The sequence below is a fragment of the Brassica napus genome, chromosome C1 (assembly GCF_020379485.1).
Source record: "Brassica napus cultivar Da-Ae chromosome C1, Da-Ae, whole genome shotgun sequence".
NCBI lineage: Eukaryota > Viridiplantae > Streptophyta > Magnoliopsida > Brassicales > Brassicaceae > Brassica > Brassica napus.
In genome coordinates, this window is record NC_063444.1 from 14,799,341 (window position 1) to 14,826,183 (window position 26,843).

Genomic DNA, 26,843 nt, shown 5'->3' on the forward strand with positions numbered 1-26,843 from the left:
AGATCTCTAAAAGATTTTGTTAGAAAGAAATATCCTTTCTCTTTCAAATAAAAATATTTACTACAAAATTAGTTTATAAGTACAATATATTATAGTTTCTCTTTTAAAAATATTTTTTGTTGTACTTAACAGTATCTCAAAATATTTCTTCTATTATGTAGGTCCCATTTAATTAAACTTCCATATATAATTTTCAAATTTAGAAATAAAACCAGAAATTATGTTGGTAAATTCCATATATTCACTAAAGCTAATAAGAGAAAATCTTTGTAACTACTTTAATAATGATATAGTTTAATTTTAAATAGAATTATTATTATGCATTGATATATATTGAGTTATCGTTTATAAAATGAAAAATAAAAATTCTGTTTTATTTTTATATATTTTACAATAATAATAAATCATGTTAAAATAAACTATTATATTGAACTAAATGTGATAAATTATATTAAATTGATAAATTTATTTTTATACATATAAATATTTATGTTAAAAATATAATATGATGACAGAATGGCTTAATATTCGCAAACTATATAATACATGTATAAAAAAATTACATATCTTAAAATTTTGTATATACAATAATATATTATCTAAAATGAATAAGCGTAAGAAATATTTGTAAAAAAATATCCAGCTTAGAAGGGCGGTGGGTCAGAATTTAGTATAAATTAAACACAAATAATTTTCAGATATGTTGTTTCATGCATATATTAAATTTTTTTCAGTAACTAAATGCAAACACAATAAGATAAATATATAATAAGAAGCGACAAATGCATGTGACGATTTTAAACAATTGATTAATTATAACATATAAACTATAAAATTATTGTATTTGAAATATTTATATAAATATTTATATATATGATTAACGTTAAAAATGTATACCACCAACACCAATAATCTAAAATAAATATATATGCATATAAATTGAAAAAATACATGTGCGCTTGCGCGGATCAAGATCTAGCGTTGTTTTATGGTAGTTGTAGGGCATATGATTCTTCTTTGCAATATTAAGATACCAATCAAGCACTACAAGAAAACAAGGGATATCCCGACGGAAACCCCGACCGAAAAAATTCCGTCGGAATATCCCGACAGAACTCCGACGAAAAATGGTCGGAAATAAGCTTTGTCAAATTCGTCGGTATTCCGTCGGAATTTCCCGACAGATTATGCTCGTCCGTATTCGGTCTAGTAATCCCGACAGCATTCCGATGATATCCCGCGGAAAATATGACCGTTGAAAAATATAGAAACTACCGACGACATACCGACATATTAAATAACCGTTATATATAGCCGTTTAAAGTTGAATAATCCTGATGAATTACAGACGAAATCCCGATGGAATGTGAACGTTAAAATAGTCGTTTGATTTCCCGACGGATTACCGACGGCTATCTGCCGTCGGTAATTTTTCAGATTTTCCTATAAATACAACCGTTCCTTCATTCTTTCAACTCACAACAAAACAATAAAAATCATGGCCTCTCCTTATAATTTTCGTTCTTGGATAGATCAACCTCATATGGATCCAAATACAGGTTTGCTTACGGAAGAATACACACGTGGTATTCAAGAATTCATGGCGGTAGCTCAAAATCAACCGGAAGCAAGAACAAGTAAGTATTTGTTATGTCCATGCTCTAGTTGTAAGAATAATAGAAGCGTTAAGAAAATGGAAGTATGAATCATTTATATCTAAAAGGTTTTACACCCGGTTATAAGATTTGGTATCTTCATGGAGAAAGATTTGATTATGGTAGTAGTAGACTAGTAGTAGCGAACCTCACATTGCCGATAGGTTAGATGAACCTAGCACGGATGTAGATTTTGGGGTAGAGACTGTTCAGATGGTAAATGATGCATATAGAGAAAATTTACCGCCGAGTGAAGAGGAAGGAGATAGACGAGAAGAACCCAATTTAGAAGCCAGAAGATTTTTTGAAATGTTAGATGCAGCTAAGCAGCCATTGTATCGAGGATGTAGAGATGAACATTCACCTTTATCATCTGCAAGTCGATTGATGGCGCTAAAGACTGACTATAATTTGCCTGAAGAATGTGTGGATGCGATTGAGGATTTTGTTAGAGATGTTCTACCTAAGGATAATCTTGCACCTGGTTCATATTATGAGGTTCAAAAATTGGTCCCTGGTATTGGTTTACCTTATCAAGTGATAGATATATGCATCATTAACTGCATGATTTACCGGAGAGCAGATGAGAACCGGAAGAAGTGTAAATTTTGTGACAAGCCCCGTTATCAGGAAACGAGTGGTAGAGTTCCGGTGCCATACAAACGAATGTGGTATTTGCCGTTGACTGAAAGATTGAAGAGGTTATATCAGCCAGAACACACAGCAGAACCAATGAGATGACATGTAGAGCACTCAACAAATGGTGAGATAACACATCCTTCTGATGCAAAAGCGTGGAAGCTTTTTCAATCAACATATCCCGAATTTGCATCTGAAACAAGAAATGTGTATCGGAATCGTTGTTTCCCGACCGAGTTCTGACGGTTTTGTCCGTCGGTATCCGGCAGTTTTCTTGTAGTGAAGTACCTAATTATATATTCACGTATCTTGTATAATCATAAATAAATTCATTATATGTCAACGTAGACGTATCTAATGGGTTTCTTTACATATATAATTTCTTAAGCCAAAATTTGACAGGAATTTTACATAGATAAGTTTTATTCAAAATGGTAAAGCTCTTATTATAGGCAAGAATGTGATTGTGATGTTTGTTAATACAAAATATGTATAGTGTATAGTATGTATTGTGGGAAAAGTCGATACATAATATATTTTGTTTATTAATGTGCTATATATATATATATATTAATTGGATGTTCCCAAGCTTAGGTTTGTAGTTAGTTTTTGGTTAGAATCTAGGGAATTGTCTTTTATCAGCCAGCCTGCAATCCGGCCAGAGCCGTGCGAACAATTATGACTAACAAAAGCGCAGTTAGAATATAATGCCCAACATTTTAAATTACACTAACAAAATACTATTGTTACATAGCAATTTTTTACGAAAAAAAATCAAAAAATAAAATATTCATTCTAAAGTTCTAAATATAAATTTTGCTTTTTTATCAAATTAATAATCAAATTTTCTAATGTTTTGAATCATTTTTCAATGCACAAATTAACCAATATTACTTAATCTTTTTTTGTATCTTAATTTTTATAAGATTAACAATTTTGTTGTCTATTTTTATGTGGTTATTTTACTATTAAAACTACCAGAATATCATTAGGTAGCTAGCCATTAGACCATTATAACCATAAAAATCAACATCTATGATTCTCTTCATCTAATCTATATTAAGCTTACCCAAATTACTGACATTTACGTATATATACATTCTATTATGTAGGATTAAAGCAATATAATTGATAAAAGATGATTTAAGCAAAATAATAACTAATGAAAGATGCCCTGGTGTCATATTAAATACTAAGAAAAGATGCCCTATTAATTTTCTTAAAAACTGCTGCCGTAAGCGAAAGCTTCATTTTTTACAATGGAAGCACGGTCCTGATGCGGTTTTATCTCCAAAAGTTTTTGAAACTCGTCGGCTTTATGTTTCATCATCTTTGTAAGCTCTTGTTTAGATTATAATAGAATCTTTTAGGGAAAAATATATATTAACTGGGTGTAAATTTTGGTTATATGACAATTTACCCAATATGTCAATTCACCCAATTACCAATAAAAAAAATCGTCTCAAAGACTGTTTAGTTGCAAAAGTGAGTTATATGATAGTATTATATGCATAAAGTTTCAGCATGGTTTGTTTCTAAAGCAAGGAATAATGTATAGAGGTTTTGGAAAACATGTTGGTATTTTGATGTTAACATTGCTTTTTTTATTCTTATTGTGTTGTATTTAAAAAGCTTTTGATAGGTTAAAGAAACAATATTTTTTTTTGTTGATGTTATATCCTTAAAAAAAAACGATTTACTTCGTTGACATTTTTTCAACTTATTTTTGTAGATTTTCTAATACACTTAATTAATGATAATCCACGCAGATGCGCGGAGTAAATTTTTTATACTAATGTTTGTTCATTAAATGGTTTTAACATTTTGTAACACTACAATTTTTATCGATTGTAAAATGACGAATACAAATGTTGATCTCTTAAATGTATCATCGTTGTTGAAAAGTTAACGTATTAAGCTCATTTTAATTATTTTTAAGACTTCAAATGCACAAAATAAAATTAAGTTTTGCGGCTGACACAAATCACCAAAACCAGATAGACAACATCGATTGTAAAATGACGAAAGAGAATTAGGTTTTCTTCTCTCAATTTTTTCTACTATTGACTCTCCATAAGTGATTTCATTTTCTACATCTATAAAATTTTGTTTTCATTCTCGTTTTTGTTTCACTGGTGTGAGTTTTGTTTCCTTTTTAATTTTTTTCTGAGTGTCAATTTAAAAAGATTTACATCTGTAAAAATTAGTTCCACTCCAGATGAGTCAAATTTTTGAACAAAATCACCAGCAAACTCTATTCACAAGTTAGTGTTCAAATATAACACATCAAGCTATTATAGAATATAAGTGCAAATTCGAAATGTAAATGTCTGTCTAGTATATATTCACCAGTTCGGTCTAAAAATCATATAATTCTAGAACAACAAAACAAATTACTTATTTTATTAACCTACGCTTTTGAAGTTTAGTTACTTAAGAATAAATCGATATATATATATCTACAATATTTTACCATTCTAGTATATGTAAACTATGTATAAACTATGAACTGTTTGATTTATTAAATGATAAACCAGAAAACTTATAACAAATAGTTCAAATATCTCATTTTTACAATTATAATAGCTAGATAGGGTATTAGGAAAAATAAATATTAAACGGATGATCAAATCTCTCATTCTTTGAACAAACACAAAAAGAGGTGATTGAAATCTTGTCATGATATTTCACTAAAAGTTTTTTAGGAATAAAAATCCAGACTAAATTATTTAATCTGAATAAAAAATAATATATATATATATATAGTGTTTTCAATATTAAAAATCGCTTCGATTTGAAAAGTGTATTTTTGAGATTGTTAGGATCGAATAACATATTAGAAATCACCTATTAAAAAAAATAATTTGTATACATAAAAATATATACATTAGAGTAAACACATAAATCAAAACCAATACCTTTTGTTTATTTACAATCATGTTATTGGTAAATAAATCAAAACAATCATTTTATTTACTTTATATGATATATAATTAAACTTTAATGATATTGACATATATATAGTATATTTAATATAAATATTTATTATTGACACTTCCTACTCATATGATTTTATAAACATTTTTATATTTGTTGTAACAAAAATTTAAATCGTTAAGCACATCAAATTTAATATGAAATTTTTCAATACAAATTTCAAAATTAAAATATTAAGATCTAAATAATTTTTCAATGCAAATTTTGAAATTGACATATTTATATATTTTTATATAGTATATAATTTAATTTAAATGATATTAATATATATATAATATGAATATTTATTAATGAAACTTCATATTCATACGATTTATTATCATTTATATCTTGCTTGAATAAAATAAAGTTAAACCATTGATCACAAAATTTTCAATGTGAGACTTTTACCATTTTTTTTATATTTATAGTCGTTTAAAAAAATTCAAAATATAACATATAAGAAAAAAATCTAATTTTTTTATTATATGCTTAATATGATTGTTCAATTTTTTTAATAATATAAAATTAAAAAAAAAAGATGATACAAAAATTGTTATCAATTATGTATTATTCATAATCATTAATTAACATATATATCTTAATCATGTTATGTAATTTCGTAACTTTTATTATCAATTCTTTTCTACACTACTAATCAATTTGATAGTTAATTTAATAAAAATATAATATATATTTATATGAACCAATTATTTTTTTTAAAATTATAAGAATCATCGTAATGATGATACGTGACTACGAAAACATGCTGCTCAAAGATTAATATATATTTATGAGATTACTCATGAATTGAATTTTACTGAGCGACTCAATAACTGAATTAAACGGTATATTGTCGAAAAGAAAAAAAAGAATTAAACGGTATATTAGCAAATCTACAAAAACAAAATGTAACTATAGCATGGTTTTTTTTTTTTTTTTGGTAAAAATGTTAAGTAACTATAGCATGGTTGTTTCTCACAACTGACAAATGTATTATAAGTGGGAAAATAAATTAATGAGATAAATATATGTGTGGGAAAAAGTAAATTTAAAAACTAAAGGATATCATCCGCCTTCTCTAAAAGATGAATCTTTACATACCAAAAGAGAGATGCAAATCTCAAATCTTGCCCCCCTATTATAATATGTGACTGTTGTTTCCTCTTTCTTTTACCATCTTTAGCCTGAGGAATTCGAAGTAAATAAAATTAAGAAAGCATTACAGAAAATAAAACAAAAATAAATCTTTTTTAATAAAATAAACTTGAGAGAGAGGGAGGCCATCTTGATAAGAGAAGGAACCCATTAGACAGAAAGAGTGGGATGTCTTGTAGAATGAACAAAACATCCTCCGTTTCTCTTGTCCTTGTCCCCTTTTCCAGATCTTAAGGTTTTCCACATTTTTTGCTATCATCATCTGGGTCCTCTCCAAAATGGTGAGTTTCAACACCCACAAGTTTGATTTTGATTTTTTCAAATCTAACGTTTTTCTTTTTTCTTCTGTCATTGTCCATTTGCCGTTTTTTTCATCCTATTCAATGTCTGTTTCATTCCTTTGTAGTTTTTTTTTTCTTTTGTCTCAAGATTATATATGTATATATATATATATATATAATTTTTTTTTTTTAATGAATGCTTTGTTGATCCATTTGTCAGATTTGAAGGATACTCAATTCCGATTTGATCGGGGACTTGGATTCTGTTCTCAGACAAAAAAAAAAAGAAGTAGATTTTCAATGTTTCTCTTACCGTTTGTTTTTCAGTTTTCCATATGTCTCGATCTCTGTAGATGATTATCTTACGATTAGATGAAATGAAGAAACTCATCATAAATCTCAAAGCTTTGAGCTCTTTAAAAAAAATAAAAACGTCATTAAGATTTGCACAACATCTTCTACTGATCCCTGTTTTTTTTTGCAGGAGCAAAAGATGGAATCTGTATCGGATCTGGGGAAGCTCTTCATTGGCGGCATCTCATGGGACACAGATGAAGAACGGCTCGGAGAGTATTTTAGCAAGTTTGGAGATTTAGTCGAATCCGTGATCATGAGAGACCGTGCCACAGGACGTGCACGTGGCTTTGGTTTCATCGTATTCGCAGATCCTTCTGTTGCAGAGAGAGTCATCATGGAGAAACACATCATCGATGGCCGCACGGTTAGTAATCTTTTGCTCTAAATCAAAAGATCCTTCATTGATGTGCCTTGACCAATGGCCCAATGGGGTTTCTCTAATATTTCTATGTTGTTGCAGGTCGAGGCGAAGAAAGCTGTTCCACGGGATGATCAGCAGCAAGTGCTGAAACGGCACGCTAGTCCAATGCACCTTGGTGGTAATGGTGGGAGAACAAAGAAGATCTTTGTAGGTGGTTTACCATCGAGCATCACCGAGGCTGAGTTCAAGAACTACTTTGATCAGTTTGGTACAGTTTCTGATGTTGTGGTGATGTATGATCACAACACACAGAGGCCACGAGGCTTTGGCTTCGTCACTTTTGATTCCGAAGAGTCTGTGGATATAGTTCTTCACAAGACCTTCCACGAGCTTAACGGCAAAATGGTTGAGGTTAAAAGAGCAGTGCCAAAGGAGCCTTCCCAAGCTTCTGTTAACCGAAGCAGCCCGGTTCTTGGGTTCGGTAATAACTATGGAGTAGTCTCTAATAATAGCTACTTCAATAGTTTTGCTCCTGGTTATAGTAACAACCCTGGTGGACGGTTTAGTCCCATTGGTAGCGGTAGAAATGCTTTCTCTAACTTTGGTCTTGGCTCGAATCAAGAACTGAGTTTGAATGGAAACACACTTGGGTTTAACCGGCTCCCTGGCGACCAATACTTCAACAATGCTTCACCAAACCGGTTCAACTCTCCAATTGGATTCAACAGAGGCGACTCTGCTTACAACCCCAGCAATAGAGACTTGTGGGGAAACAGTCCAGGCTTGAACTTAGGTGTCTCTGTTGGTAACAACAGAGGAAACTGGGGCCTTTCTGATACTAATGGCTATGGGAGAAGCTTTGGGACAGGTTCTGGACTTTCTGCGTTATCATTCTCTGGTAACAACAACAACACGAACGGTTTTGATGGCTCTATAGGGGAGTTGTACAGAGGCAGCTCGGTTTATAGCGACTCAACGTGGCAGCAGACGTTGCCTTACCATCAGTCTTCTATTGAGTTAGAGGGCTTGTCTCGCTCTTATGGGTTTGGTATTGGCAATGTAGGCTCAGACCCATCTGGTAATGCCTCTGAAGGTTACCCTGGAAGCTACAGTGTTGGAGGAAATAGACAAACAAATAGAGGTATGCATCTTAAAGGCTTTAGCGTTGTTTATCTCTTATGATACTTTTGGTTCTCTAGTTGAGTATAATTGAGTTAAACGTTTTTAGGTATTGAAGCATAGAGGAAAAGACAGATGAAGAAAGTGATACGTGTAGATCAAGAAAGAACAATGTCCCTTGCAGAGTTGTAATTTAATATCGTCAAAAGTAGAGAAAGAGATACCTTCTTCACAGTGAGTTTATGTGGTTTTTTTTCTGCTTCTGTATCTAATTCTTACATAAAGATAAGATCAGATGAGTAGCTGCAAAGATGCAAGTTTGGGATGATCAAAGATTTGGTTTCTGCGTTTGTCTCCATAGCAATAAGTAGAGATCGTTGATTCTCGATCACTATTCTTTAGGTTTTCACTTCTTCCTTCAAGATTCTTCATGTTGTGTGCTCTGTTTGTAACTCTAATTGTTAACTTCTGTTTCTTACATATTTTTTATTTGGTTTAAACATTCGATTTGAATTGTTAGTTTGAGAGAAAACATTGGTCCAAAATGATTATATTTGTTGCATTTGATATTATCCTTTTTTGTTGATTTAATTTGTTATTTCCAGGCTCCACGCATATAAATCATATTATATGTGAAAAAAATGTAAAGCTGGTCAGTGTTAGAAAATGCATTTTTTTTCACATCTGGTATTGTATGAATGAAATACTATAGTTTGCCGGCCAAACTTGTCAAACACGTAAGGTCTAAGAAAGATTCATTCCCTTATGTTTAGTAGTGATATCTTTACTTGTGCCACGTTTCTATCATGTTGTAAAGGTTGGAAACATTCTTTTCATGTATTGATTACTTTGTTTTGAGCCTTAAAATGCGGATTAACGACCAGCATTAGAACAATTTGGACTAATAAGTACCACATAAAATAGTTTAGGTTCACATTTAGAAATTCAGCAAAATATATCTCCTTTTTTTTGTCACTTCATTAGTGGGCTTTTACTTGACCTTTATACATAAGAGCCCAAGCCCAATTCTCAGTTCGCAGCCACTGAGAAACAAAACGCAGTCGTTTACTGTGCAAGCAAAGCAGTCGTCGTTTTCTGTGTAAGAAATATCTTATCTTAGGTGTGCAGACCGAAGTCTAGAGTATCTTCAAGCTTCAACTTCTTAGCTATGTCGGCCGATGATTCTTCAAATGCTATAGATATAGACGGGAAGCTCGGCTCCAATTCAAACCTTAACTCTGACGGTGACGATGCGGCGGATAATGATTCCTCCAAGACATTGACTATTCCTGCTCCCGCCGTTTGTCTTGTCCGGTTCGCCGGAGATGCAGCTGGTGGTGCCGTCATGGGCTCTATCTTTGGATATGGTGATGTTCTTATTTACTCTTTCTTTCTTGTATGACTGGTTTTATCTGCTGTTGCTTTACTCAGTGAACTGAGATTTTACTTCGTTTGTTTTATTCGAAACATGGTTCGTGTAGAAGCAGAGTTAGCTTAGTTGTCGTTGAAGAGTGTGTTAATGTGATAAGATTGGCTGCATAAACTTTTGGTTGAGATTGTCGAACTATCAAGCATTTGTCTCACTATACAAGTTTGGGTTCAGGTTCAGGATTGTTCAAGAAGAAAGGCTTTAAAGGATCATTTGCAGATGCAGGGCAGTCAGCAAAGGTACCCTCGTCATCTTATAAACGAATCTTACATATATGATTTTATTGTTGCAGTGAAACCAAAAGTCATTTGCAATTTTCTTGTTGCAAGACATTTGCTGTTTTGTCTGGAGTACACAGTTTGGTTGTTTGCCTTCTGAAACAACTGCGAGGGAAAGATGACGGTGGGGCTCTCTCAAATTACACATGCCTAGTTTTACATCAACTTGTAATGTCTCTCTTTACTTATAATTTTCATCTGCAGCCATTAATGTCGGAGTTGCTGGGTGCTGCACCGGTCTTGCTCTTAGTTTCCCTGGTAATTCAAACCCATTATCGTGTTTTCTACTTTGTTTAATCACATATAAGAGAGCTAACCCTATATCCTTATATGGTCAGGTGCTCCACAGGCTCTTCTACAGAGTTGCCTCACTTTTGGGGCTTTCTCTTTTATCCTTGAGGGACTAAACAAAAGACAAACAGCGTTGGCTCACTCGGTCTCCTTAAGACACCAAACCGGAAACTTTGAAGATCATCAACGTCCTTTACCACTCTCCCTGGCTCTCCCGATCCATGAAGAAATCAGAGGAGCCTTCTCTTCTTTCTGCAAGTCCTTAACTAAACCCAAGAAGATCTAAATTCCCCATGATTCTACTTTTCTTGTGCCTTAGGTTCTCTCTGTAGATTCTTAATCATTCCCTGCTTTTGCTGTACTTTGTGAGAGAATATTTTATGAAAGATCTTTTGATATACTTTTTGTACCGTTTGCTCTAATAATACGATCTTTTGTTCCAAAGTTGGAGATGGTGAAAGTAAGAAGACAACAAAAGATACTCAAAAAGAAATGGCTCTGTTGTTATGCTGACATAATCTGAATCTTGAAAGTCACTTGCCTTGTTTCTGCCTGAGGCGTTCTTTGACGAAATCATTACGTGCTTTTGTACGAGCTTGCTGAGGAGCAACGTTGAGATACGACAGATGGATTCCAACGGCGAAAAGAGCTGCCCCTGAGGCAAAAAATGCCACCGTCATAGCCAGTTTTCTTGGTGATGATGGATAGCAAAACGACATTCTCAAATGCAGCTAATCCAGATTAGATGAAGTAATCAACTCTTCGTTTTTTTGCTACAAATGGTCAAAGTTTATGCGTTAGAGTCAAGGAATATATATAATATGAATTGAGATGCAAATAATGTTGAAAGGAACATTCAAAAACAACTAGGGAGAGAAACTAGGTGCAATGGTGAAAGGAACATAAAGAGGAGAAACTTTCTCAGAGACATTTGATCGAGCAGTTTGTGTGCAATGTCTATGTTTCGTTAAATCACAAATATTGAAACATGTTACGAGGTAGGACCAAACTAATAGCACAGAAATAACTTAAACTGGTGGTATCTGTTTCTGATTTTTACCATATGGAAGTGGGGAAACCCTGAGCTTCTGCAGCTATAGACGCACACTATACAATACAAAGATCGGAAAATCTTCAGAGAGCGATGGTCCATCTCTGTCTCTGACGACCATAGTCCAATTAATTCTGGGAAAAACAAATTACGTTATAAATGTAGATAATTTATAACAATCGTCATAAAGGGGATGTAGCTCAGATGGTAGAGCGCTCGCTTAGCATGCGAGAGGCACGGGGATCGATACCCCGCATTTCCAATAATTTTTATTTGTTCTCTCTCGCTCATGGGCCACATGGAAAGGCTTCCTCTAAATTTTTGTCAGGGTCCAATGGGCTTTAATAGAAAGGCACCTTCAGTTTTACTAAGTTTACCGGTTTAGACTTCCTTCGTCACCTCCTTCTCCGGCGCCGTCTCCGATCAAAAGCTCTCCGGTGAAAGTGAAACCTGCTTTTCCTGCTAATTCTCCAGGAGCTTACCGTGGGATAATGATCCGCATAAGCACCGGTGCTCATCGCCGTCTGTGTTTTCGATTCTCAACTTTCGCTAGCTACGGCGAGCTAGATCGAGCATCTGCAAACCCTACTGTCTCCAAACCTCTCGTCTCGAGAAACAGGAACACAATCCCGATCCCCCACAGGAGCAACCCCGAACCCAAAGGCCAAGATCTTGACTTCGTCAACGTCGCTCATAGCCACCTGATTCAATCCGACTGGGACAAGCTCGAGAAGCTATCGCACCACTTGGATTCATTCAGAGTCAAGAACATACTACTCAAGATCCAGAAAGATTACGTTCTCTCTCTCGAGTTCTTCAACTGGGTGAAACACCAGAGCCCAGGCTCCCACTCTCTCGAGACCAACGCCGTTGTCCTCCACACTCTCACCAAGAACCGAAAATTCAAATCAGCAGAGTCCATCTTGAGAGAGATACTCTCAACCGGTGGAATAGATTTGCCTGCGACGCTGTTCGATGCGTTGCTGTATTCGTACAGGGAGTGTGACTCTACGCCTCGAGTGTTTGATTCGCTTTTCAAAGCTTTCGCTCATTTGAATAAGTTCAGAAACGCTACGGATACGTTTGTGAAGATGAAGGAGTCCGGTTTCTTTCCAAATGTCGAGTCTTGCAACGCTTACATGAGCTCGCTGCTTGGTCAAGGAAGGGTTGACATCGCTCTGAGGTTTTACCGAGAGATGAGGCGTTGTAAGATATCTCCAAACACGTACACTCTCAACATGGTTATCTCCTGTTATTGCAGGTCTGGGAAACTCGACAAGGGTGTTGAGTTGTTGCAAGACATGGAGAGGTTGGGTTTTAAGGCTAATAACGTGTCGTATAATACGTTGATAGCTGGCCATTGTGAGAAGGGTCTTTTGAGTTCGGCTTGGAAGCTTAAGAACGTCATGGGGAAGAGTGGTTTGCAGCCTGATGTGGTTACGTTCAACACTCTTATTCACGGGTTTTGTAGAGATGTGAAGTTGAAAGAAGCTAGTAAGGTTTTCGGGGAGATGAAAGCGGTGAACGTGGCACCCAACACTGTTACTTATAACACTTTGATCAATGGGTACGGTCAGCAGGGTGATCACGAGATGGCGTACCGGTTTTATGAAGATATGGTCTTCAAAGGGATTAAGCGTGATATTTTGACGTATAACGGGTTGATTTTGGGACTGTGTAAGCAAGCTAAGACGAAGAAAGCTGCACATTTTGTTAAGGAATTAGATAAAGAGAGTTTGGTGCCAAACTCGTCGACCTTCACTGCGTTGATAATGGGACAGTGCGTGAGGAGAAACGCAGACCGTGGTTTTGAACTGTACAGAAGCATGATTAGGAGCGGTTGCCATCCGAATGAACAAACATTTGATGTCTTGATGTCCGCCTTCTGTAAAAATGAGGATTATGATGGAGCAGCTCAGGTGTTGAGGGAAATGGTCAGAAGATCAGTTCCTCTTGATTCAAGGACTGTTCATGAGGTCTGCAATGGACTAGAGCATCAAGGGAAAGACCAACTTGCGCAAGAGTTGGTAAAGGAGCTGGAAGCCAAAAAGAGTCTTCAAGAACCTTTAGGTAACTGAAAAGTAGAATGTATATATTGTTAACCAAAAAAACTTTGTATGTTCAGTGGAATTAGAAGTTGATTACGTCTTTTTTAGAATGGATACAAATCTCATAAATATTACAAAACAGAATGCAAGAGTATATGTTACAACAACAAATAAATATCTCAAATGAATTTGAGGGAAAATTACACTCTAATAATTTCCTGTTCTTTTTGACAGAACTAGAATGTAAACAGGATAAAAATTTCGGGTTTCCGGCTGTTAAGATTTGACTGAGTCACGCAGGGAAAGACATTATCAACAGCGAGGAGATGTGATCACATAAGTAGAAGAGAGGCAAGAACCATTGCAAAAACAGAGAGGAGAAGAGATAGAGACATAGAGTGAGTCGGGTTTGTTCACTAGGTGCTGGTGCACTGGTTGATGGGGTTCCAGGGGTTGAGGTTGGGGCTTTTGCTGTAACCGGAGCTAGTGGTGGCTTAGTGACATCAGCATCTGTGAATACCGGGTTTGGAGCAGGTGGATTGGGGTCTTAGGTGAATAATGTAAAGGTTGATACTTTATGGGACTCTAGTGGTAAAAGAGGGCACAAATTTGAAAAAAAACTTATAATGAATTCAATACATTGATTAGGAATTGCCAATTTCTCTTTTTGTTGTGTAAAGAAAACTTATAATTTAATCCAAGTTGGGAAAGACAGTGTAAAGTGTTATAAACCAAATGATGATCGACCATGGATCAGTCCGTACTGCAGGTCCAATCCGGGACATGATAAAGACAATCAGAGACTATGTGTTTATCTAGTATATATTCCATGTATATCTGTAACATAGTATTTATCCTTATCCTTATCCTTGTCTTGTTAGGATAAACATAACCTTATGACGGTCTAATACCTTGTATATATATGGACCTTCTGGTCGACAGTAATGATAACAGAAGTACTTCCCCAACACTTCATTTACAACACGTTATCAGCACGACGTTGCTCTCATAAACCCAAACCCTAACCCTAAAAACCAGAAATAAATCCGAGCAGTAAAAACCCTAATTCCCGACAAACTTCAAACAGCTCTATCCCTCAACTCCGGTGGATCCAGACGACGAGCCAGATACCAAATTAAAGCTCTTGACAAGACGAAGCCAACGCCGCTAACCCCGCATCAATCGGAGTTCGGACGCGCCCCCACGCTCAGCTACAATACAGGCGGAAAATTTGTTCCAGAAACCAAAATCTCTCTCAACCATATACTAGTCTCCTATTCCAACAAACAGCAACAAAAACAATAATTCCGAGCAATCCATCAGCTAACCAGGAAGATCTCTAACTGATAGACCGATCAACCCATCAAAAGTTTTCAGGTATCATCGAAAACTCATCTAAAACCCATAAAATATTAAATACCCCCATCGGCAGCCATGTAGCTATATTTAGCAACATGTCTCTGCAAATAAAATAAAACCAGAAACCATAAACTCTTTAAAATCTCGAAACTGAACTTGTTTTGAACATGTTCTTAATCTGAAACTGATTTTAAAATTGTTTAAAACTTTTCCTGATGATAGTTTCACATTAGAACTGTTTAGGATTGAAAGTTAAACCATTTTTGTTTAAAAATCTGACTGCTATATGTTGAAAGAAACCGACTGTTACTTGCTTAAACTTATCATTATTGTCCTGTTTAATGTTCTTATCTGATCTGAATCAACTAGAACTGTTAAGGACTGCATGTTACATAATTTTTTTTTGAAAATCTGATCATGGTTTCATAAATTAATCCGAGGTTTTACCTCCTGTTCTTGTCTGAGAAATTTGTTTTCCTGATGATTGATAACGACTAGAACTTGATTAGGATTGAAAAAAAAATATTTTTTTAATATTTAAAATCGAAATATCAGAGATATATCTGAGAAAATATATTTATTTTTAAATCGAAAAGTATATAATAAATTGCTTGAATAAATCAAATCTTCCTGATTTATTTTTTTTAAGTCACAATAATTTCTTATTTGATTATTTTTTGAAAAAATAATAATAAATATATGGTATATTTTTCGAAAACCCTAACCTGATTTCATGATTGAATTGGTTTGCTTGATTGCATATTGTTTGCATACTAATATTGCATACTGAACATGAAATCTCGACTGTTAGGGATATAGATCATTCATAGTTTTCAAGCAATCTGATCTGAACTGAAAAAAAAAATCATTATACTAAATGGTCCGATCCAATGGGATGAAGAAAATATGGAACATTTTCCTGATCATTTAAGATAGAATCCCTAAAGGCCTTGAAACCTTGTGTTTGAAATAAGAGGACCTTAAATCTGAAAAATACATTGATCCACACCTTAAACCGTATGGTTTTAAGAAAATGCATCATTTAGAATTTTTTTTCTTTTGGTCCGTGTGTGGCATTGATATGAAGCATGAAAAATTTCAAAAAGATTACTTGATTAAGACCTGTTTTGAATAATGATTTCAGATGTCGAGTTTCATACCCTCAGATTACAAAGCCCTTGATCTCTCTGGAGATAATTATCTTGATTGGGCTATAAACACTTCAGCCGTCTTGAAGTCTAGAGGACTTGGGAAGTGCATCAAGTATGGCAATGACACCCTTGCGTGTGAAAGACACAGAGCCATAATGATTATGCGACACCATCTCTGTGAGGACCTAAGAGACGAGTTTGGATATGTTAATGATCCTCATAATCTCTGGTCATTTTTGAATTCTAGATTCTGTGAGCCATTGTTGCACGAATCCAAGAAAAAATGGGAAGCTCTAAGGTTCCAGGATTATGAATCCGTGGACAATTATCACTCTGATCTTATGAGAATCACCTATAGTCTTAGACTATGTGGTGAATTGGTAACAAACGAGGATTTGTTAAACAAAACTCGTGACACATTCCATTCAGAGGAAGTGTTGTTATCACATCAGGCCAAAGGTTTCACCACCTATTATGACCTGTTCTCATATTTATTAGACATTGAGCAAAAGAAGCAGAAAAGGATGGATAACATCAGACGGTTTAATGACATCATGGAGATATATTATGAAGTACTAGACAGTGAGATGAAAATCCCTGAAGCTAATAAAGCCACATTTGATAAGAAGAGATCTGAGGAGGATTCCGAGTGGACACTCATGGACCATGAGGTCGGATTATACATTGAATAATTTTCCGACATTCTGATTTTATGTTTTCATATCTGATTTGATTTATTTGTTATTCATTTATGTTATTGAAATAATAAAAACGATTTTGTTTTTATATATTATCTTGCTTGGTCTTGCTTGATGATTCTTGATTAAATAACAAATAAAACCTTAATAAAAGGATAATCAGTCCACTGATAGTTGATTTCATGCATGGTTTAACTTTACCTTGATTGTATAGGTTTAACTTTACCTTCCTGCAATCACATAAAATCAATTGTTGGGTGTAGACTAATGAGTCAGTTCACTGATAGATTGATTTCTCGCATAGATTTAACTTCATCTTGATTGTATAGGTTCAACTTTACCTTCCTACAATCACTTGAAATCAATTAATTGGTACTGACAATGGCAAAAGACACGACATTATTCAGACCCATTGAGTTATAAAGATTTATAACATTCTACATTGAACCAGTGAGCAAAGAAAATACGATTCCTTTCAGATTTTTGAAAAATCGCCTAAAAGCATTATGAATGCCTATACCCATATTTTCTACTGATTTATTCTATGCTAAGGATCAGTATGAAAGAGGCATAAAGCCATGGTAACCAGTATGGTTCACCACGAAATAAACACTTATGGCATGACCAGATTAGCCATCTTGATCCAAAACATGATGAAAAATTAATTAAGGCACAAAAGTGATCCCATAAAATCTCACAATGTGTTATAAGTACACAAAAGGGAAAATCACTAAAATAATTAAGGCTCCACTGTCCTAAGCACTACGAAATTATGAGTATGTTCATGAGGGGAGAGAGGACTAAAACCCACAGTCCATGATCATATCATAAATTCGGATTCCATGGTTTACAACCATAATATACACGGCTGGAAAGCTTTAAAGCCCTCACTAATGGTACATCACCCACGTCCAGCCTAAAGCTTAAGGACATTATGTATATAAATATTGATTTACATCAGGCCATACATGTAAGCATAGACATTCCCACCTCTGAATGATTAAGGGTCATAAACCAGACATATACACAAACCATCTTAAGAAAATACGAATATTCCACCACATATATGTGTGCCATTTAAGATGGAACCTCAGATGAGGATTGAGAATATATATTAGATAAATAAGACTTCCTCCACGAAACTATAATGTATCTTGTGCCAAACATGGATGATTTAATCAAGTGGCCAAGAACACAGATTACAAAAGATAGTAATCTGATTATCCAACTTTGAAAGGAGAAAGTTATCAGGCTGATAAAGAGTAAAGAGTAAAAGAGAAATATAATGGTATCAACCATAGTTGTCTTGGCAAGATCCTCAGACCAAAGATTATGATCTAGACGTTCTAAAAGAATATGATCAAAAGATATAAAAGCTAGCAGAAATATATGCCAGACACACTGACCCGAAAAGAAAAAATGACTATGTCATACCAGCTTAAGCACCACGAATTAGATGTCTAAGAGACACAATCAAGTTGCTACAATGTCTATTAGAGATAGACAAATAAGTTCCAAATAATAAGGAACCTCGGAAAGTAATGAAAGGTGCTCAGAATCGTACAAATCCGAGTTCATAAGAGAAACCAGTTCAGACAGAGAAATAAGGTTGCGCAACCACACATCTAAGGTACCAGACCATGTAGTTTGGGACGCCAAACTGCAAGGTATAAAGGTCTTGGATAATAAGATCTCAAAATCTAATTAGATCATGTCTGGAACAGTATGAAACTAAAGATAAAGAGTGTTAACACCAAAGATGTATTTACATACATAAGAGCTCATAAAAGATTGTAGTACTTGGGATTTGAAGGATATAACCTGAGGATCATGAACCCACGTAGAGTACTCATAAAACCTATATAGGGACGTGGGGTGTTCAAAGAATTCAAAGTAATTATAAGACAGATGGGCGTAGTAACCATGTACATACAGAAAAGCCATCTAAGAAAGAAACCAGTGAATGGATCTTGTGAGATAAGAAATTCCGTGAGATTAAAGGACATGACCACATGGTATAGTGTGTCCATGTTCCTTCTAAATAACGTTCAAGTATAGCTTGATTACACAAGGATACTCACAAGGACCAAGGAACAATTTATAAAGAGATATGCTCCTATATGGTGGATGCTACTACAGAAAATCAAGTTTGATTTTGTCTGGATATTTACTAAAGAAATAATGGTGTAGTAAGCAGCAAATGGATCACTGGATAAAGGTATCAACGTACCATAGAAATATGAGAAAGAAATTCTCATAGAACAAGCTTTGTTCCTAAGTTGTTTATGGATTGTAATATACAGCAGCTGTAAGTAATATGAAAGACTAAGTATTTACTTAGTGCAGTCAGTCCATACAGAAAATATTATAATTCCTTGTGATCATAATAAAGACCAACTGAGAGAAAAAGGTTTAATGGTTCAAAGGTTCAATAATACAAGTTATCGATTGATTAAACAGGCTATGTTTTACATATGGAAAGTCTGTAGAAAAATCATAGCCGTGTGTGTGTGTATGATTAAGTCAGCACGTCTAAGTGAGAACCATAAACCAGGATAGTGACCAGAAGGATGTCTGGTCGTGGCTTAATGATTATAAGCATTGCTAAAGCAAGAAAAGATCGATAACCATGTACAAAGGACATGAGTGTATGACTGCGAATTCATTGTGTGATGAGTTTCATTGCAGCAAATAATTATTGATGGTATGACCTTAGACACTCATGATTATGAACGAATATAGACAAGGTCTATAGCTCAACATGGATCGACAAAAGAAAATAAAGAATGATTGGTTACAATGGATAAAGCCATTGGCACATACGAAGAGATATAAGTCCGAATGAACGAAAGATATGAAGTAAAGTTGTTCGTATGTGTTCTGGGTCTATGACTCAATATATATTGAATGTCCACGTTTTGGGAAAGCCATATAACCAAAGAGAATCCGTGGGACATGAAAAATGACCTGCAAGTAAAGTTTTATTGCAGATTATAAAGTCCATCCGAGCACCGTTTGAAGCACCATCAGTTCAACCAAGACATGGAGTGATCAGCAGCAAAGATGTACATCCTGACCACATCTTAATGGAGTTCCAAAAGACATACCAACGTCCAAGACTTACAAGTTCATTCAAGGAGAATCCAGCTGATCATCTTCACCAAGTCATAGGCAACTTCAACGTTCAAGAAGACTCGGATACCAGATGGGAATGCGTCTACTACAGTGATGCATTCATCTGGGGGAGTTCATGTGTTGTACTCTTTTTCCTGTCCTTGGTTTCCCATTTTGCCACATTGGTTTTGGGGTTTTTCAGGAGAGGTTTTAATGACGCAACATTAAGCATGCAACGAACCTGTACCAGATGTGTCGATCAAGGGGGAGTGTTATAAACCAAATGATGATCGACCATGGACCAGCCCGTACTACAGGCCCAATCCGGGACATAATAAAGACAACCAGAGACTATGTGTTTATCTAGTATATATTCCATGTATATCTGTAACATAGTATTTATCCTTATCCTTATCTTGTTATGATAAACATGACCTTATGACGGTCTAATACCTTGTATATATATGGACCTTCTGGTCGATAGTAATGATAACAGAAGTATTTCTCCAACACTTCATTTACAACATAAAGGTTGAATACTAGGGTTGGGATTTTTAACCTAACTGCTGTTCGATTTGGTAGGTTTATAAATAAAAAAATCGATTTTCGGTTTAGCTTTTCAAAAAAGAAAAAAAAAATTATTAATCAAACTTTGAACCGAACTAACCGAATTAATCAAAAATTTAAGTCGAATTAACCGAACTAACCAAAATTTCCCAAACTAAACTGACTTGTAAATTTTTTTAACTAAAATATACTCAAACCAAAAACTTCGGTTAATTTTGGTAAAAGTTTTTAAAACCAAACTATCCGAAAACCAAACTGAACCAAAGTTTATAGGGTTTAACGAATCAATTCGGCAAAGTTTTGGTTGGTCTAGTGGTAAATGAAGTGCTAATAGCCGTCTGCTACTCGAGTTTAATTCGCATTGGAATGGATTATTTGACAAATATAAAAATTGCCCACAAAGAAGTAAAAAAACATCTTTTTCATTTGAAAATAGGAAAAAACTGAGAATGGTTTATTGTTTGAGAAACTATGAATAAAATTCGAGAAGCTTAACACAAATATAACTATAAGTCAGTTACTTTTAAATATTAATAAAATAATCACAAAAACATATTTTGGAAAGTTAACTTCATTGGCAAGTTTCTCAAATAGATCTCTTTCCTTATTTTTTTTTCTAAAAATTACGTATAAAAACCCTGAGAGCACGAATTTGGTTAATAAGCTTTGCTAAGAAGATGGAAGAGATCAAACTCACTTTCCCAGCCGACTCTCCACCGCTTTCGGTCATCGTTGCTCTCTCCCTCTCATCCTCTCCGGTAACCATCGACTCCTCCTCCTCCGCCGTCCCTTCATTCGTCTTCTCCGACGGGTACTCTCTCACTTTTCTTCAGTCTGATTCCTTCCTCTCCCTCTGACACTAAAACCCCTTTTGTCTGAATCTAGGCGCAAGCTGACTGGGACATCAGTTCTTCTCCGATACGTCGGTCGATCAGCTAAGTCTCTTCCTGGTTTCTACGGCCACGATGCTTTCGAATATTCCCAGGTCTCAAACAAGATTCTCCTCACTGTTGATTTTGTTAATAGTGGACAAAGTCTCAACCTTTACTCTGTTTCTTCTTCTTATTGTTTTTAAAGTCTCAACCTTTTACTTTGGTTTCTTCTTGATTTTGTGTTTAAAGTCTTAACCTTTGACTTTGTTTCTTCTTGATTTTGTTTTTAAAGTCTCAACCTTTTTACTTTGGCTTCTTCTTGATTTTGTGCTTAAAGTCTTAACCTTTGTTTTGTTTCTTCTCGCAGATTGATGAGTGGATAGACTACGCACCTGTCTTCTCCTCCTCTGGCTCAGAGTTTAAGAATGCTTGTACAAGTGTCGATAACTACCTTCAAAGTGGCACCTTTCTTGTTGGTCATTCTCTTTCCATCGCCGATGTTGCTGTTTGGTCAGCTCTTGCTGGTATGTATCCATCATCTTGCTGTTGCAATGTTGCGCCTGTCTAGCAAATTTGTATATCGGTTATAGTCTCTTACACACTGTTATCATCATCAGGATCCGGTCCGAGGTGGGAGAGGTTGAGGAAATCGAAAAAGTATCAGAACTTGGTTAGATGGTTCAACTCGATATCGCTTGAGTACGCCGAGCCACTCAACAAGGTGGCTGCGTATACTGCGGCGAAGAAGGGCTCAGGGAAGGCTTCATCTGTTGCACCAAGATCCAAAGACCAACAAGCATCAGATAAAGGGAAGCCTGAAGTGGACTTGCCTGGTGCTGAAGTTGGAAAAGTCAAGCTCCGGTTCGCTCCAGAGCCAAGCGGTTACCTCCACATCGGACACGCCAAAGCCGCCTTGCTGAACAAGTACTTCGCCGAGCGTTACCAAGGGGAAGTGATCATCCGTTTCGACGACACCAACCCCGCCAAAGAGAGCAACGAGTTTGTTGAGAATCTAGTCAAAGACATCGGTACCTTGGGGATCAAGTATGAGCGTGTGACCTACACTTCCGATTACTTCCCCGACCTGATGAGCATGGCGGAGAAGCTGATGCGCGAGGGAAAGGCTTACGTGGACGACACGCCGAGGGAGCAGATGCACAAGGAGAGGAAGGATGGGATTGATTCGAAATGCAGGAACCATACCGTCGAGGAGAATCTGAATCTGTGGCGAGAGATGATCGCTGGAAGCAAGAGAGGGTTACAGTGCTGTGTCCGAGGGAAGCTAGACATGCAAGATCCTAACAAAGCTATGCGTGACCCGGTTTATTACCGTTGCAACCCTATGTCTCATCACCGTATAGGGAATAAGTACAAGATCTATCCAACGTATGACTTCGCTTGCCCGTTTGTGGACTCCATTGAAGGCATAACGCATGCTCTTCGGTCTAGTGAGTATCACGACAGGAATGCTCAGTACTACAAAGTTCTGGAGGACATGGGATTGCGGAGAGTTGAGATTTATGAGTTTAGTAGGTTGAATCTAGTGTACACTCTTCTCAGCAAGAGGAAGCTTCTCTGGTTTGTTCAGCAAGGGGAGGTTGGTGGGTGGGATGATCCACGCTTCCCTACGGTGCAAGGCATTGTCCGTAGAGGTTTGAAAATCGAGGCACTGATTCAGTTCATTCTTGAGCAAGTAAGCCTTTTTTTACTTCTCGTTGTTGTTTGTCTCTTTTGAGTGTTCTGTAATAACAATTATGTGTTGAAAAAATAGTTAGGCGGTGATTAGGTGTTTAGTAGAGGACTAGAAATCGGATTATTAGGAGATAGATGAGCTTACTGGTTAACAAATTATTGATTTATTTTTCATATATTTTACATTTATAGTTTTATAAAATTATTTTGATGAATTATAAAAATTAGATATACAAAAAAGGAAAGAATTGAACAAATTTGTGGATTTGAACTAACTGTATTGCTTGGTTTATGATATTTAGACCGATTTAGATTGTTTTAAACCAATTTAGAACGGTTTTAAAATCTGCCAATACGTCTAGACCGATGGTTTTGATTAACATTTCCAGGGTGCTTCCAAGAATCTAAACTTGATGGAATGGGACAAGCTGTGGACTATCAACAAGAAGATAGTTGATTCTGTGTGTCCTAGACATACGGCTGTGGTTGAAGAGCGGCGTGTACTGTTGACATTAACCGATGGTCCTGACGAGCCGTTTGTCCGCTTGATACCAAAGCACAAGAAGTATGAAGGTGCCGGAGAGAAGGCGACCACTTTCACCAAGAGGATATGGATCGAGGGAGCTGATGCGAGTGCCATCTCTGTTAACGAGGAAGTGACTCTGATGGATTGGGGAAACGCCATTGTGAAGGAAGTTACAAAGGACGAGGAGGGTCGTGTCACTGCGTTATCAGGCCTTCTGAATCTCAAAGGGTCTGTGAAGACTACAAAGCTGAAGCTCACGTGGCTTCCGGAGACTAATGAGTTAGTTAAGCTCACGTTAACAGACTTTGGTTACTTAATCACCAAGAAGAAGGTAAGAATGCTTATTTCTATTTTGTTTCCTCTCTCAGAATCTTTGATTATCGTTTTTTTTCTTTTACACAGCTGGAGGAAAATGATGAGTTGGTTTTTGCTAAGTTTGTGAATCCTGACACGAAGAAGGAAACATCAGCACTTGGTGATTCGAATATGAGGAAGGTAAGAATGCTTATTTCTACTTTGTTTCCTCTCTCAGAATCTTTGATTATCGTTTTTTTTCTTTTACACAGCTCAAGGAAAATGATGAGTTGGTTTTTCCTGAGTTTGTGAATCCTGACACGAAGAAGGAAACATCAGCACTTGGTGATTCGAATATGAGGAACCTGCAGCGTGGTGATGTGATTCAGCTGGAGAGGAAAGGCTACTACAGATGTGATGTGCCTTTTGTCAAGTCTTCAAAACCCATTGTCTTGTTCTCAATCCCAGATGGAAGGCAACACCAGCCATTGTCTGCTAACTGAAGAGAGAACTCTTATGGTCAAATCTCCAAAATAACATATTTCTAAGTTTATATCACAAAAATAGCACTCAAAAACTAAAATGACCAAAATAGCATTTTATCTTTTGAAAATTTTAATTTTTTTATTTTTCAAATTTTGAAATCTTATCCCCGAAACCTCATTTCTCAACTCTAAACCCTAAACCCTAAACTCTAAACCCTAAAACCTAAATTTTAAACCCTAAACCCTAAACCCTAAACCCTAAACTCTAAACTCTAAACCCTGAACCCTAAACTCTAAACCCTAAATTCTAAACCTCACCCTTTAACTCTAAACCCTAAGTTTGTGACTTTTGATAAAACATTAAGTGCTATTTTTGTGACTTTTGACCTTGAGTGCTAGTTTGGGAACAAAAACTTGATTTAGTGCTATTTTTGTCTTTTTCTCAACTCTTATTGTTCTTTTCTTCCTATTTTATGAAAGTTGTATTAATAATTTACTAAAAAGAATCTCTGTTAAGACAAGAATCTATTTTGATTTTTTGTTTAAAAGTTGCAAACTTAATCTTATCTTCTTTGATTAGTGTATTATAAGGGAGCAACAAAACAAGAAGAAAAAGATTGTGTTGTTAGTTTTCTGTTCTTGTCTCATTTCTTGGGTTGGTATTTGGACTTGATCTTCTTAACCTGTTTGGGTTTGAACCGGAAAGACTTAACAAGAATGTCTTCAGGAAGAGCACCAAAGAGAGAACACACAAGCGACTGTGTTCCAGGCAACTGGCTATCAAAAGCTGCTATTACAGAAGCTGGAGCCGACTTAGCAACGTTCTTCTGAAAATGTAAAAGCCCTTTGGGTAAAACGAAGACTTCTCCTTTGTTGATGTGTTTAGCAACGAGTTTTCCAGCGGTTGTAACGAAGCCTACGTAGTAGAGCTGACCCTCTAGGACGTAGATGATCTCAGAGGCGCGTGGGTGGACGTGCGGTGGGTTAAGGCCGTTTGGCGCGTAGTCAATGCGGGACATGGAGAGGCCGAGTGTGTTGAGCCCTGGCAACTTCTCTACGGTGGCTCCGATTACGATGGCTCCGGTGGAGGTGTTGGAAGCGGCTCCGGCGGTGGCTAGGCCTTGGAAGTAGAAGTCTTGTGGTGTTACTTGTGTTGTGTCCTTGCATGTGTATCCGTTGACCTTGACCGCTTCATAAGTCAAAAGGATCAAAAGAGAAAATGATTTTAAAATAGGAATTAAAAAAAAAAAATCTAGATTTTGATCCGCGTTTTCCAAGCGCGAGTTTTTTGGATTATATTATAATACAAAGTTTTATTATATCAAAAAATATATTTTTAACAATTATATAATCTACGAATTAGTTTATTTGAGATTTTATATGTACACTTTTACGTAAGTTTATTTTAGGCATGAGAATTATATCGGGATAAATAAAAAACCCGAACGGACCCGAAAATATAGGTTTAGTTCAGGTCCAGTCCAGAGAATATAACCTATTGGGGCTTTTTGGACCCGCATGTCTTTGTTTGAGTCTGGATCCTACCCTAGACCCGATCATAAATATGTTGTGTTTATTAGGTATATTTGGATATTTCAAATATGTTTCCTGTAATATGGACATTTTTTTTAAGTTTGTGGTTTACGATTATAGTTTTTGATTTCAGGTAAATTTTCAAATTAAAACAAATTGAGTATTTTTCGGTTCATCGTGTCAGATTTTGAATAAGATTATGAAGTTTTAGGTATTTGAATTTTTTTGGGTATTTGTTTGGAGTTTCAAATATTTTTCATGTTTTTTAGATATTTCAATTTTTTTAGGATCCTAAATACCCAAACATATGTGGACCCATTACGTCTATATCAGGTCCAACAACTTTTTGATATAGATTTTTAACGTTATTGTACAAAAACATGGTTAATGAAATATTTTTCTGAGTAAAAGTATCATAAGGAATAATATTAGGATATGTTAAAAATATTTAAAATTTTGTATGGTTAAAATGATTAATGGTATTACCAAAAAAAAAAAAAGTTATACATAACTCCAACAATTTTTTTTATATTAGATTTTTCAAGACTATTTCTCTTTTAATAGTATTGATTCGTTTTAAGTGAAAAGTATAAAAAAGTATAATATCTAAACCAATAATTTTCAAAATTGTGGATAATCAAAATTGATATCGTGAAGTCGGGTTAACTTTAATAGAACCAATGAATTTTTACATTTTTGTGAAGATAACATGAATATTCAGAAAATTAATTTTTAAATATGAAAATATCTATCAAACCATAGACGGTTGAAAGTTTACTATATGATATGAGATTTTAGTGGGAAAGTTTATATATGATGTAATTACTTTATTATAAAATAAAAAAAGTTAGAATGTACATATATATGTCGTGTAACTTTTCTTGCTTTAATCATATATTTTCAATAAAT

At 35.3% G+C, this 26,843-nt stretch overlaps 6 protein-coding genes and 1 non-coding gene across 10 annotated transcripts; 6 read left to right on the forward strand and 1 right to left on the reverse strand.

Annotated features, from left to right (window-relative positions):
- Nucleotides 1–6,476: 6,476 nt before the first annotated feature.
- On the forward strand, nt 6,477–9,118 carry LOC106428262 (heterogeneous nuclear ribonucleoprotein 1-like). 2 transcript variants are annotated; one of them, XM_048744268.1, is made up of 5 exons: nt 6,515–6,709; nt 6,930–6,998; nt 7,194–7,430; nt 7,527–8,568; nt 8,656–9,118. In XM_048744268.1, the coding sequence occupies exons 3-5, from the start codon at nt 7,203–7,205 to the stop codon at nt 8,667–8,669; spliced, it is 1,284 nt and encodes a 427-aa protein (XP_048600225.1). In that variant the 5' UTR covers nt 6,515–6,709; nt 6,930–6,998; nt 7,194–7,202; the 3' UTR covers nt 8,670–9,118. The 2 variants fall into 2 exon arrangements, with proteins under 2 accessions (XP_013724465.2, XP_048600225.1); XM_013869011.3 differs by lacking the exon at nt 6,930–6,998 and having other exon boundaries at nt 6,477–6,709.
- A 469-nt stretch (nt 9,119–9,587) lies between these two features.
- Nucleotides 9,588–10,988, forward strand: LOC106428259 (chloroplastic import inner membrane translocase subunit TIM22-2). The gene is made up of 5 exons (XM_013869009.3): nt 9,588–9,913; nt 10,150–10,214; nt 10,305–10,377; nt 10,458–10,511; nt 10,592–10,988. Exons 1-5 carry the CDS (start codon nt 9,715–9,717, stop codon nt 10,828–10,830), a joined length of 630 nt encoding a protein of 209 aa, XP_013724463.1. The 5' UTR covers nt 9,588–9,714; the 3' UTR covers nt 10,831–10,988.
- Nucleotides 10,989–11,784: 796 nt separating this feature from the next.
- TRNAA-AGC lies at nt 11,785–11,857 on the forward strand. The gene has a single exon. It is a non-coding gene; the product is annotated as a tRNA-Ala (tRNA).
- A 47-nt stretch (nt 11,858–11,904) lies between these two features.
- On the forward strand, nt 11,905–14,357 carry LOC106428303 (pentatricopeptide repeat-containing protein At4g26680, mitochondrial-like). Of its 3 annotated transcripts, none has more exons than XM_048744266.1 (2): nt 11,905–13,665; nt 13,944–14,357. In XM_048744266.1, the coding sequence occupies exons 1-2, from the start codon at nt 12,087–12,089 to the stop codon at nt 13,973–13,975; spliced, it is 1,611 nt and encodes a 536-aa protein (XP_048600223.1). In that variant the 5' UTR covers nt 11,905–12,086; the 3' UTR covers nt 13,976–14,357. The 3 variants fall into 3 exon arrangements, with proteins under 3 accessions (XP_048600223.1, XP_022550515.2, XP_048600222.1); XM_048744265.1 differs by having other exon boundaries at nt 11,937–13,665; nt 13,878–14,357; XM_022694794.2 differs by lacking the exon at nt 13,944–14,357 and having other exon boundaries at nt 11,915–13,750.
- Nucleotides 14,358–16,146: 1,789 nt separating this feature from the next.
- Nucleotides 16,147–16,845, forward strand: LOC125579832. Its single transcript, XM_048743702.1, has one exon. The coding sequence runs from the start codon at nt 16,147–16,149 to the stop codon at nt 16,843–16,845; it is 699 nt and encodes a 232-aa protein (XP_048599659.1).
- Nucleotides 16,846–21,013: 4,168 nt separating this feature from the next.
- Nucleotides 21,014–24,481, forward strand: LOC106428304 (glutamate--tRNA ligase, cytoplasmic-like). The gene is made up of 7 exons (XM_048744269.1): nt 21,014–21,343; nt 21,418–21,517; nt 21,772–21,928; nt 22,022–23,097; nt 23,486–23,953; nt 24,025–24,117; nt 24,189–24,481. The coding sequence occupies exons 1-7, from the start codon at nt 21,210–21,212 to the stop codon at nt 24,417–24,419; spliced, it is 2,259 nt and encodes a 752-aa protein (XP_048600226.1). The 5' UTR covers nt 21,014–21,209; the 3' UTR covers nt 24,420–24,481.
- A 176-nt stretch (nt 24,482–24,657) lies between these two features.
- Nucleotides 24,658–25,597, reverse strand: LOC125580163 (probable germin-like protein subfamily 2 member 5; the record flags this gene model as incomplete). Its single annotated transcript, XM_048744270.1, has 1 exon — nt 24,658–25,597. A coding segment is annotated over one exon (552 nt), but the record flags the coding sequence as incomplete, so codon positions are not given.
- Nucleotides 25,598–26,843: the final 1,246 nt, after the last annotated feature.

What these genes read in the sequence shown, in the direction of transcription:
- LOC106428304 (XM_048744269.1), top strand. Translation starts at nt 21,210, where the DNA reads ATGGAAGAGATCAAACTCACTTTCCCAGCCGACTCTCCACCGCTTTCG. An exon ending in ATGCTTTCGAATATTCCCAG is followed by an intron (nt 21,518 to 21,771) that starts GTCTCAAACAAG and finishes TTCTTCTCGCAG; the next exon opens with ATTGATGAGTGGATAGACTA. An exon ending in TGTTTGGTCAGCTCTTGCTG is followed by an intron (nt 21,929 to 22,021) that starts GTATGTATCCAT and finishes TATCATCATCAG; the next exon opens with GATCCGGTCCGAGGTGGGAG.
- LOC106428262 (XM_013869011.3), top strand. An exon ending in ACATCATCGATGGCCGCACG is followed by an intron (nt 7,431 to 7,526) that starts GTTAGTAATCTT and finishes ATGTTGTTGCAG; the next exon opens with GTCGAGGCGAAGAAAGCTGT.
- LOC106428303 (XM_048744265.1), top strand. Translation starts at nt 12,087, where the DNA reads ATGATCCGCATAAGCACCGGTGCTCATCGCCGTCTGTGTTTTCGATTC. An exon ending in GAGTCTTCAAGAACCTTTAG is followed by an intron (nt 13,666 to 13,877) that starts GTAACTGAAAAG and finishes TCTTTTTGACAG; the next exon opens with AACTAGAATGTAAACAGGAT.
- LOC125579832 (XM_048743702.1), top strand. Translation starts at nt 16,147, where the DNA reads ATGTCGAGTTTCATACCCTCAGATTACAAAGCCCTTGATCTCTCTGGA.
- LOC106428259 (XM_013869009.3), top strand. Translation starts at nt 9,715, where the DNA reads ATGTCGGCCGATGATTCTTCAAATGCTATAGATATAGACGGGAAGCTC. An exon ending in GGGCTCTATCTTTGGATATG is followed by an intron (nt 9,914 to 10,149) that starts GTGATGTTCTTA and finishes GTTTGGGTTCAG; the next exon opens with GTTCAGGATTGTTCAAGAAG. An exon ending in ACTGCGAGGGAAAGATGACG is followed by an intron (nt 10,378 to 10,457) that starts GTGGGGCTCTCT and finishes TTTCATCTGCAG; the next exon opens with CCATTAATGTCGGAGTTGCT.